Source organism: Phalacrocorax aristotelis, chromosome 3, assembly GCF_949628215.1.
Source record: "Phalacrocorax aristotelis chromosome 3, bGulAri2.1, whole genome shotgun sequence".
NCBI classification, from domain to species: Eukaryota; Metazoa; Chordata; class Aves; order Suliformes; family Phalacrocoracidae; genus Phalacrocorax; species Phalacrocorax aristotelis.
The window spans coordinates 58,583,841-58,596,201 of NC_134278.1; the positions used below are offsets into that span (position 1 = coordinate 58,583,841).

At 43.7% G+C, this 12,361-nt stretch overlaps 1 protein-coding gene across 2 annotated transcripts in view; it reads left to right on the plus strand.

The window, feature by feature from the left end:
• NKAIN2 (sodium/potassium transporting ATPase interacting 2) overlaps positions 1–12,361 on the plus strand; it is a 557,051-nt gene that overhangs the window by 527,888 nt on the left and 16,802 nt on the right. For both annotated transcript variants that reach the window (XR_012659647.1, XM_075087553.1), the window contains exon 5: positions 78–138. Coding sequence is in view for 1 of the 2 variants with exons in the window: in XM_075087553.1 (XP_074943654.1) it covers positions 78–138 (61 nt within the window). In the remaining variant the exon portion in view is untranslated. The remainder of the gene's footprint in view (positions 1–77; positions 139–12,361) is intronic.

Sequence of the window (12,361 nt, forward strand, 5' to 3'; positions counted from 1 at the left end):
GGTTGCTTCTCTAAACCAGCTCTTTTTTTTTTCTATCGTATTTTCTTTACATCTAACACTATTACATTTTGTTTCAGCTGGCGGGCTTCATCTATGCCTGTTATGTTGTGAAATGTATTACCGAAGAAGAGGACAGCTGTAAGTACTAAAGCTTTATTACATACAAAATGAATTCTTTTTTTTTTAAAATCAGCCTTCCACTATGCTGGCTCTTGCTGACTTCAACATAAATGCCTCATAATACTGTAGCCAGAACAAGCTTTCTGTCCATCCTTCTTGATCTAAAATTTGCAAATGCCTGGCAGACAAAGGAGCCATGAAATGCAGCCTTAAAAATACATACTAATTTCTTCTGAAAAGATCATTGCAAATTTTTTTCCTTACAGCTTAAGACACAAAAAAAGCAAAAGTCCCAATTGGCAAACACAAGCTTTTTATTTTTTTTTTCATTTGGAGTTTTTTCTTATTCTGGATTGTTATTAACTCTCTTCACAGTAATCGGTTACCACAGAGGGTATAGCTCTTCTGCGTTGACTTCTATGTTGGCTTGTAAAAGCACTTCTGGCTAAAAAAATAGCTTTAGATCATTGAGGACCTTCATTTATGAGAGGTGAAACTGTGGAGCTCCTCTTTGTCCGTGCTGTTCCCAGGGTACAATTACAAGGAGTGAAATGATTTCATATAGATGTATGTTTGTGTTTCTTCTGCTTATTTGTATCAATAGAAGCCTGTTGAGCAGAATTTGTTCTTATTACACGCTATGGAGTCAAGCCATTTTATTTTTTTCTACTCTAACCTTGATTTTTTAAAAAAGGCCACTGCCGCATTTCAGTACACCTTGGGATTCATACTAAAGCACTTTCAAAACAAGTATCAGAACTGCATGTAACTTTGATAAAATATACATGAATCCTAGAAACAGCTCTGCCACAGGAAGCTAAAGGGGTTTTATTTGATTGAGAGCATTGCTAGGGCTGGTGGGGATTACTTTGTCTGTTCTCCTGCGTAGAAAATAGCTGTAACCCTATAATCTATTGGCAATACAGTGCCACTGTGAGATGTCAAGGGGAGATTTAGTGCCAAAATCACACCACACTTCGGAGGTCTTTCCAACTATGCTCATTTCAGTTGTCTTTATTTTCTGTGGAGGCAAGGAAGGCAGGCACGAGAGTAAAAAGAGTTTGGGACAGGCATGTGGAGCAGCGGTATGTCACAAACAGGTCTTGTGTTTTTAGTTATATGAACTTTATACTACTTTCCCATTAAGTGCATTCACTATCCACAGAGCTGGAGGAGAGTGATTTCTTGTCCCCCAAAACAAAATCCCATTTATTATTATTCTGCCCTCTCTTCCAAGGGCTTAAAACTTTTTTTTCTGTCTTCTGTAATGCTTTAGGGCACGATATATGTAAAAAGTGAGGAAGGGACTTGTGACTTGGTTCACCAAACAAGCGCAGAAGTCAGAGCATGTTTGAGAGGTTTCTCCCGTGGTCTGTGAGGAGGCATTCCTGGCAGCAAAGCGCCGCAGCCAATATGGTACTGTTTTCTGCTCACTGTGGCAGGAGTTACCTGTTTTTCAGAAGTCACAGACTGTCGTGCTTCTTTGAACCTTTTCTTGTCATCATCTTGCCTGTTTTGAGGCTCTTATAACATATGTTAGAACACCTCAGCCAGGCCTCCTCTTCTAGCCAAAGAGCCATCTTACCCATCTGTGAGCATCTCTCTGAAGTACTGGGGAAAACCCCTACCCAGTGCAATAAACCCAGCACAAGCTCAGGTTCCGCAGCTTCACCTCTGGTGAGGTCGGGAAGTATGGCCAGAAAAAAAGAGAAAAAGGGAACTTCTGTGGGTGAGTCATCCCAACACTGCAATAACGTTCAGATCAGATTTGGCCCCTCAAGGTATCATAAAATTAAAGCAGCTTTAATTTCTACTGAGACACTGCGTGTAGCAGAGAGTAAGAATGATTCTAGTTCTCACTTTGCTCAGACATCCACTGGGACATGTGCCGAGTGCTCGCTGTGACTGCCGGGGGCTGCAGTCCATACAGACACCCCCTGCTCAGGTTTAATTTTAGATTCTGTTATTTCCATTTAGACATGTTTTCTCGCCTTTTCCGTCCATTTTAGAAACAAATCCATCTGTCGTGCTCCTCTGAGAAATAATGTAACCCTTACGGATGCTATGTTATTTAGTATTTATATTGCAGAGGAAGATGCCTAAGCGTAACTTCCTCAGTACTTTCACAGATGGGGTTGTCTCATACACACTGAGTGAGTGAAAGAAAAGCTTTCAGGAAAAGTGGAATATGTCCCAGAGCCATTGCTAAAGCTTCCTGCATATGTGACCCTTTGGTCTGAGGTCATCTCAGATCTCCTAGCTGCATTTCAACTCCCATAGCCTGTTCTTTCACTTTTTCAGTTCCTCACCCCTGCATGCTGCTATGGAGCAAGATCTGTGGCACAGAGGGATGAAGACACCCCTCCTGCCCACGGTGCACTGCCTCCCCTAGACTTGCTGGACATCTAGCATAGCAGAAGAAAGCTTTACTCTGCTCCCCCCCAACCCCTGCCTAGCATCCATTCCTGGTAAGGGGTGAGGCTGGGCTTGTATTTGCATACAGTTTGGCAGCTGGTGTTCACTCTGTGTGCTAAAAACCTATCAGCTGTGAAAGATCCTCTGGTAAAACCAGTCACCCAAAACAAACACTTCCACACCCCTGCCCTGCTTTCCCAGCTTCCGAAGTGGTCTGTGAAGAACAGAAAGACACTGCTGTCTTCTTATCCACCTCCATATTCACAGACATCACAGAAGAAATCTAGATCTCTGGTTTTCAGGACCACCCATACCTGTAAAAATGGGATGCCTCACTGCCAGTCACAAAGGTTCATAAGGAAAACCATACTGGGTCACACAAAAAGGGGCATTTAACTCCAGATCTGATGAAACAGAGACAACAGAGGAAGCCTTTCTGATGAGACAGAGACAACAGAAAAAGCCTTTTGCATCTCATGATGGACATGGCGAACACCCATACGCTCAATTCCATTTCTGCTTTGTTAATGGGCTATGGGAGCAGCAGCAGTCCAGAAGGGGAGCGAAAGAGGCAGAAACACCAAGCCTGGCAGGAGCAGGCAGCAAGGCATGAGACTAGGCAAATAGTTGTGCAACACCCAAAAGCCACGCAGGAGCATGTTCCAGATTTTAACCAGAGGAACATATCAACACTGCTCCAGAGCAGAGAAGGTACCTCATCTTATGTTGGCACAGGGCCTCAACTGTAGAAACACAATGAAGTTACTCTTAAACTGCTTCAGCTGAATTAGCTTTGCTCTCAGAGCAATTGGAACAAGCTGAAAGAATTACTATTTCACCATTCTTTATGCAGATTTTAGTAAGAGAACAAATGAGCAAGTGTAGAATTAAGCAAACATTTCACTAAGATTAACCTGCTCTAACCTCACTAAAGGATTAGGAATGGAACAATACAGTGATCAAATCAGGGTCATAACTAGGGCTGAATCAGCAAGTCTAGAGGTTTTAATTACTCACACATCAAATAAATTCAGCAGCAGACCCCCTAAATCAAAGCACAAGTTTGCACTACCTTTCATGAGAACAGCCTGCTTTGGGTTAATCCTGCATCAAGGATTAAAGAGTGAGCTGCTTTCCCTCCTGGTACAGTCCCAAGTAGTGCTCTGACGCTGGGTTCACTGGAGCCGAATTGCAGGACCCATCTCCAAGGGTCAGACAAGGGTAGCTTTTCCCCTGCTACTTCTCTTGTCAGTCATTTGTCACTCCTAAAGGTGTCTTCTGCATCGTGTTCCCTGTGGCTGCATAGCGAGGAGGAACTCTGAAGCTTGGAGCACCTTGGGTCTCCACCTGAGAAAGACAAGGGAGAACGGGTACCCAGCAGGGCTGCTGCCAGCTCAACTCTCTCCTTTTTTTGCTATCACCACTGCTATGGCTAAGCCATTGTCATTCTTACCTCATTAGCATTATTAGCTGCAGCAATTAAAAATAAAGCATGAAAATGTCATCAACAATCATTACTTGAAGGCATTCAATGCCTGTAAACTGATTGGAGTTCTTCAATTTTTTCCAAAATCATATTAGGCCTGCATTTTTCAAAGACTGCACAGTATTTTTAATAACATTGAAATGTTTTTTTTATGTGCATTTCCTCAGTAGCAGTTTGGCTCCCTGCTATAAGCTGTTACTGCCTTACTAAAAGAAAATTTTATGTGTTTTTGAAAATATTATTAAATATACAGATATTTTGTGGAAAACCCTGGAATCTAATCAATAAAGTACCATCCTCCTGAGGCTTTTTGTCTGTACGCAATTAAAAAAGAAACATGGGTTACTGAAGTGGGAATTTTGCACTCACCTTGCAGGTTCTGTTGAGGGAAAGGGGACTGGCTTGTTATCTAGAGGGACAGCTTTGGCTGGGAAGAAACCCCAGCCTAGAGAAAATCACCATTTCTGTCTGTGTCCCATGGTGAAATCCTAATTCAGAAGACTCCTTTGCAGACCCAGACAGGGAGAAGAAGCAGCATTTACCTGCCATTACAAAATGGCAAGGCAATCAGAGAATAAATATGGCCTGTCTGACTGTTCCCTGAGTACCATGAAGTACGACGTTTGCACTATCTCTTGCTAGCAAGGATCCAACTTGTGCATACACTGTCTTCTTTTCTCTTGGCATTGTTTCCAGGTAAACTTCAAAGCAAAAGAAATTGCAACTAGGTTAAATAGATTTTTGCTGCATATTCCCTTAAGCCCAGCTTTTGAGGATGTCTGGCACAGAGCTAAAGCTCTAGATAACCCTTTAAAATTATTTCACACCTCCCATAAATGCTTGAATTCAAGATTCTATTTGAACTACTGAAAACCTTCAGGAAGACAGTGCCACAGATGGGGGATATCTGTCCATGAGCAATACAGCATAGTAATTATGTGCCAATAAACTCAGTGCCAAACAACAATCCACTCTGGGATCCTGGGCCTGACCTGGGAAGCACAAAGGTCATGACAAAGATTTTCTTTTAAAAGATGATATTAAATTCATCAGTTGTGAGAGATGTGAAATTTTGACAAACATATGGGATAGGTAGAAAAGTGTTTTATTTTTAGCTCTGTTACAGGCTGCCTTCCACCTCTGGGCAGGTTATTTAACCTCTCCATACTTCTGTTTCCCATATTCAAAATAGGAAGTAATGACAGGGACAAACTCACAGGCGTGTTGCTTCATAACTTTGAGCTTCTGAGATGAAAGGCACTATTGAAGTGCAGAATATGCTCAGGTGCCACTTTATTTCTGTGCCAAATGCTTTTCACAATCTGCTTAGCAAGGCATTGCAGAGAAGTAATACCTCTGCTGCTATCCCTGATTAAAAATCTCTTAAACAAAGACAAAGAGAAACTAGTAGCAAATGTTTGGCTATTAATTCTGCTTCTTTATTTCTCTTCCCATTTCGGTGAATGGTGAACATGGCTGTAAACTCTGACACTACCAGGACAGGAGAAAGATAGGAAAGAAACAGAAACTAAGGCTGAGGGAGATGGCTGAAAATGACTGCAACCACCTTTCTGCATCAAGGCTGGGCTTGAATGCATCTCTGGAGGCTGTTGCCCTGGGCAGCCTGGCAGGTCTCTTCCCCCCAGCTGAAGGGTGACACCACAGCTGCAGTGTAAGCTGCAGCCCCACCAACACAGACTTATCTGTTACACTTGTGTAACACAGCACAAAGAAAGGAGGTACCAGGTCTATCCAGCCCAATATCGATATCCAGCAATGAAGAACATCTGATGCTTACATCTATATCTATGTGCCATACAGGCACATAAGAACACATCAAGTTTGTGGTTGCTCAAAAATCCTGACCGTAATTTGCAGTTGAGGGACTTCCTTAGCCAGAAGTGGTCTCATCATGTTTCATTGCCCACTACAATGTTTTCTTCTTGAGCATGTACTCCTATATTTGAACCAAGAACATTTTTATCAAACACAGCCTCCTGAGGGAAGGAGTTCCAGCACCTCAGCTATAAATTTGGTTAGTTTTGCACATACCATTTGTGTAATATGTCCTGCATCTTTCTCTGGAACACAATGGTGTCATGGTTTAACCACAGCCAGCAACTAAGCACCACACAGCCACTCACTCACTCTCCCCTGGTGGGATAGGGAAGAGAATCAGAAAAGTAAAGGTGAGAAAACTCTCGGGTTGAGATAAAGACAGTTTAATAGGTAAAGCAAAAGCTGGACGTGCAAGCAAAGCGAACCAAGGACTTCATTCACTCCTTCCCATGGGCCGGCAGGTGCTCATCCATCTCCAGGAAAGCAGGGCTCCATCATGCATAATGGTTACTTAGGAGGGCAAACGCCATCATTTCACACATTGAATCATAGAATATCCTGAGTTGGAAGGGAGCCACAAGGATCATCGAGTCCAGCTCCCATCCCTGCACAGGACAACCCCAAAATTCACACCATGTGTCTGAGGGCGTTGTCCAAGCGTTTCTTGAATATTGTCAGGCTTAGTGCCGTGACTGCCTCCCTGGGGAGCCTGTTCCAGTGCTCCGCCACCCTCTGGGGAAAGAACCTTTTCCTAATATTCAACCTAACCCTCCCCTGGCACATCTTCCTGCCATTCCCTCGGGTCCTGTCATTGGTCACTAGAGAGAAGAGATCAGCGCCTGCCCCTTCTCTTCCCTTGTGAGGAAGCTGTAGACTGCGATGAAGTCTCCCCTCAGTCTCCTCTTCTCCAGGTTGAACCAACCAAGTGACTTTAGCCCCTCCTCATACAGCTTCCCCTCTAAACCCTTCACCATCGTGGCCCTCCTCTGGACACTCTTTGTATCCTTAATATACTGCCACCCAAAACTGCACACAGTACTCAAGGTGTGGCCACACCAGCATGGAGTAGAGTGGGACAATCACCTCCTTCAGCCAGCTGCAATGCAGGGCTTGATGTACCCAAAGGCACGGTTGGTCCTCTTGGCTGCCAAAGCACACTTGGCTCATGTTCAGCTTGCTGTCAACCAGAACCCCCAGGTCCCTCCCTGCAGAGCTGCTCTCCAGCCCCTCGTTCCCCAGTCTGTACACGCATCCAGGGCTGCCGTGCCCCAGGTGCAAAATCCAGCACTTGGCCTTGTTAAACTTCATACGGTCGGTGATTGCCCAGCTCTCTAATTTGTCTAGATCTCTCTGCAGGGCCTCTCTGCCCTCGAGAGTGTCAACAGCTCCTCCCAATTTTGTGTCACCAGCAAACTTATTTAGTATTCCTTCCAGTCCCGCATCCAAGTCATTTATGGAGACGTTGAAGAGTACTGGCCCTACCATGGATCCCTGTGGAACCCTACTAGTGACTGGACACCAGCCTGATGTGACCCCATCTACTGCGACCCTTTAAGCCTGACCCATCAGCCGATTGCTCACCCACGGCATTACGTGTTTATCCAGCTGCATGCTGGACATTTTGTCCAGGAGGATACTGTGAGAGACAGCATCAAAAGCTTTACTGAAATCCAAAAAGATTACATCCACTGGCTTCCCTTGGTCAGCTAGCTGGGTAACCTTGCCATAGAAAGAAATTAAGTTTGTTAAGCAGGACTTTTGCCTCATGAACCTGTGCTGGGTGGGACCGATGACTGCATGGTCTTTCAGGTGTTTTTCAATAACCGTCAGAATAATCTTCTCCGTAATTTTGCCAGGCACAGAAGTGAGACTGACAGGCTGTAGCTACTGCGGTCATCCCTGTTGTCCTTCTTGAAGATTAGGACAACATTTGGCAGCTTTCAGGCGACTGGGACCTCTCCAGATTCCCAAGAGCATTTAAAAATCATTGAGAGAGGTCTCACTATGACATCATCCAGCCCTTTAAGTACCCTCAGATGAATCTTATCAGGCCCCATCGACTTATGGGGATCCACTGGAGCAGCAAGTCCCGCACAAGATCAGGGTTGATTGGGAGTCTATCATTCCCACAGTCATGGTTCTCTAGCCTAGGGCTCTGGGGCTCTCAGAGCCCATCACCAGTGTTGAAGATCAAGGTGAAGAAAACAGTAAATGTCTCTGCTTTGTCTATGTCCCTGTTTGTGAGGTGACAATGTTCATCAAGTAATGGGCCAGTGTTATTTCTGGCCTGCCTTTTGCCATTAACATATTTGAAAAATCTATTTTTATTGTCCCTCACAGCACTGGCCACCTTCAACTCCAATTGAGCTTTGGCTGCATGAATTTCCTCCCTACAGTGGCGAACAACATCTCTGTAGTCCTCCCATGTCACCTGACCTTGCTTCCACTGGCCATATACTTTCTTTTTTTTGCCTTATTTCTAGAAGAATATCCCTGCTCAGCCAAGCTGGCCTTCTGCCTCACGTGCTTGACTTCCTACATTTTGGAATTGCCTGCTCTCATGCTCTTAGCAGATGGTACTTTAAGAGTGACCAGCACTGATGGACCCCCTTCTTTCTTCCCCCAGCTTTAGTGATATGGAATATCCCTTTGGTCAGTTGGCGTCAGTTGTCCCATCTGTGTCCCCTCCCAGCTTGTTGTGCACCTGGCAGATCATGGGAAGCTGAAAACGTCCTTGACTAGTGTAAGCACTACTTTGCAACCACTAAAACGTCACTGTGTTATCAATATTATTCTCGTACTAAATCCAAAACACAGTACTATACCACCTACTAGAAAGAAAAGTCACTCTATCCCATCCAAACCAGGAAAAGTGGTCATTCCATCTTCACCTTTTCCTTCACCTTTTCCATGCTGCCACAAGTTTCATAGACCATCATCAACTGCCTCCCTCCGTTATGTGGGAATATGACAGAACATGTGATTGCTTTTTGGTAGGTAGGAGAGTGTATCTGCATCTTCAAACCCTTTGCTCTTTGGAGTGACATCCCTGCTTCAGTTGACTGTGGTAATCTTGATTGTTCCTTTAAACTGCAGGCCTGATTATATGTACTATAGGTATGTGGTATGAATACCATCCGTGACTTTTTGCGGCATCAGTGAGGGGCCCAAAAATGTAAATATGTTTCTCCTCATGGTACAGCTACTCCTTTATGACAGATTTCACTTCTATTATTTCAATGATGCAATTTGCCCTATCTGTGGTAGGCATCTCTCTCACAACAGGGTTAATCACTGGTCTAACTTGTTTGGTTAATGCTAGGCAGTCTGCAGAGGGAACGTAGGAGCAAATAAGCATAGGAACAAATACAAGCCAATATTTTAAATACAATTGTTCTCCAACTGTTGAACAGGTCATTCATGAATGAGAATTCAATGAACAAGCTACAAAAGCTGAAGCTACAGCTTGTTTTTGTTCAGCTGCACTCTCCAATTTACAGCCTGTGGCTAAATTAGAAGCTTTTCCCATTTGCTTGTTTCATGTAGTGTGGTGACTGCTACATGAACTAAGTAAACCAAAGGGAAGGAAATGGGATGCCTTTGGCTGTCAGGATGCTGATGGATGCATGGAGGGAGAGAAGCCTTTGAAATCCCATGGTACTGCCTCCTGTTTGTCATTCTAAAGAGAGATGTCTTGGAAAGCCACGGTGCCCCCAGGAACATTTAAGAAATTCCCTGAGATGGCTGTACATCATCAACCTTTTGCACATATCAATAGCTGGTTCCTGTGTCATTATTTCCAGTCATGTTCTGTCTTGGAGGGGACCTTTCACAGAGCAGCAGGCTGGTGTTGAGCATCTCATTCTCACCGGTGCAGAGCACAGGCACTCTGCATCCCACAAGGCATGCTCACTGGTTAGTAAGCACAGGCTGAAAATGTCTGAGCTGCAGAGTGCAAGGCTGAAGCACAGAAGGGAAAGCCTATGGTGGGAAGATATGGCAACTGAAACTGTCCGCATTCAAGGTGGAAACGGACCTGAGTAGTCCAAGGTGTCAGTAGGCCTTGACAGACATTACACAGCCTGATCTGTGATCATTTGGCACTGCACTGCAGAGAGAAACAAACTTAAAGCTCTAAGGAGGTGCAGTTTGTTTAAATAATAGCGAGTAATTAGTCTGAAGACAAAATCAGTGATGGCATTTTATAATTACAATTAATTTAAAGGTTAATTTCCTTTGGTGCTCAAATCTTATTTAAAACATTTACCAGGAAAGGAAATTAGGATGTTACTATCTAGATGCATAGAATGCTTCTGGGAATCCATGCCTATTATCACTAGGAAATTAGGTTAGACTCAAAGTGGGAATTTCAATTCATTTTAGTGTATAATAGACAGTGGTCAGGGCCTTGAGTCAGAAGGGTTGCTTAGGGTAGACTGTACGATTTGCATTTTCTTTGTTTGTGGGATTAATTGCAAATGTTTCCAACAAAAGGGCTGGGTTTATACATGAACAAGCTTGACATGAAAAGAAAATTGGTTATGGATTGCTGCCTTCGTAACTAATGAAGTTGATGTTCAAGGAATCCCTAGGAGACAGGGCTGTGGTATGAGGCAAATATATAAATAAAATCACACAGGGGAAAATGGTGGTGTTGCTGGCTCTGTCTATGATAATTTCTCTTCTCCCTCACTGTCTTCCCCGCCACTACCCCTGCATCCATCACTGCCTCCTGTGGTGATTGTCAACCTCAAGTTTAAAAAATGTCTAAATAACATAATGTAGAGCTTGAAGGAAGCCACATTTCCATTCCAGCAGCTCATCACAATGGGATACTGCTTAATAAAATCAATGCACTGTAACAGCCAGGCGATACACTTACCTTGCATCATTTTTTTTAACTATTCACCACTCATGTTTTATCTTTTCAAGAAAGACAAGTTGCAGAAGCACTGGAAAAGTTCCACACATGTGAAAAGGGAACGAAGAGTTAACATCTCTTTTACAAAGAAAGATACATTTCATAGCAAAAGGTTTTGAAAATATTACTTGCTTTTTCATGAATTAATTGTTTCAGGAGGGGAATACAAAGAAGTCCAGGTCAAGAAACAAAGTCCCCCATGGTTGCATCAAACTGGTAGCAGAAATGAGGTAGTAACTAGTGATGGTTCTGACATTAAAAGCCACAGACAATTTGAAGAGATGCTCAGGTTGTTGCCACAGCTGAATAGAACATGGTCTTCCTCGCTATGGAAATGTTTTGACATGGAAAAATAAACAAAACTCATATTCAAAAATCAGGAAAAATGAGCAAAATCTGAGCCTCGGCACAAGATGAATATTGCATGGAAAATGGTTTCAGACAGACCATCATGTTTTGTTTTGATGTCAGTGAAAGATGTCATTTTGATGTGAGTCTGTTGCTACTTTGCACTGAATGTGAAGGCAGGCTTTGGAGGCAGGCCCTCCTGTGCTGTGCCTGGGGCAGCATCTCCTCCTTTGCCCTGATGGAGGGAGGGCAGCTTGGGCCTCATTAAGTCCAGGAAGACGAGCAGCCCGCAGGCAGCCATGCAGGGCTGCTGGGCCCCTTCCCCACCCCGGTTTCCCAGCCTCTGAGAGCGGCTGGCTGTCTCCTTGGGGGTTCAGCCAAAATGAATGGGTGTAACAGAGCAGGTCCTGGCCAGCCAAGCTCAGTCTGGACTGAAGGACAGCAACGTCTCGGAGAGGTGCAGTGATGAGTGGCTGCGGGTAGACTAGACTCATTAACCATTTCCAGTGGCCCTGAAAAGGGCACCTGCCCACAGCCTCTTAGCGTCTACCCTGCTGAGACAGTCAACGTGAGCTCCTTGCAGTTTCTTACATGCCTCGGACATAGCTTTGTACTAAATTATTTTTATCAGCATGCCTTCTGTTAAAGCTTTCCTTATTACTTTCCTTTTAAATATCTAGATGGGTCTTCATTAGCATTGGATTGTTAGCTTTCATAGATTTGGGCCTTAATTCTCCACTTTGCTGCACCTGCTAATGACTCTTATTCTAATTTATTAGTGCGGTGGTCACACTTGGAGGCCACTGCCCCAGGTATTTTCTTTTTCCTTTTTTTCCTTTTTTCCTCTCTTTATTGTTTGCCCATAGCAATGATCTGGCTAAGAACAATTTTTCCTAATGATTCATTTGATAGCTTCTATGATAATTTAGTCTACCCCATATTTTCTTTAATTCTTAGAATGATTTGTTAGTCAAAAATACTATTTCAGGGCTGTATTTTTTGCTCAGTACTCAAGCATGAAATTTTGAAAGGAAATGGCTATTATCCAGGAGTGTCCAGGTCTATTCAGTTTAGAAGAATAATATATTCCTCAGACTATTAGTGTTCTCATAGCTGAGTGGAGGTCTTTTACAGACTTCTTTACTGAGCATTGGACAAGTGCCACTGCAAGCTTGGACAAGCCTTGCAAAGCCTTGCAGAGGTCAAACGGCAGCCTACCCAGCTGAACCCTA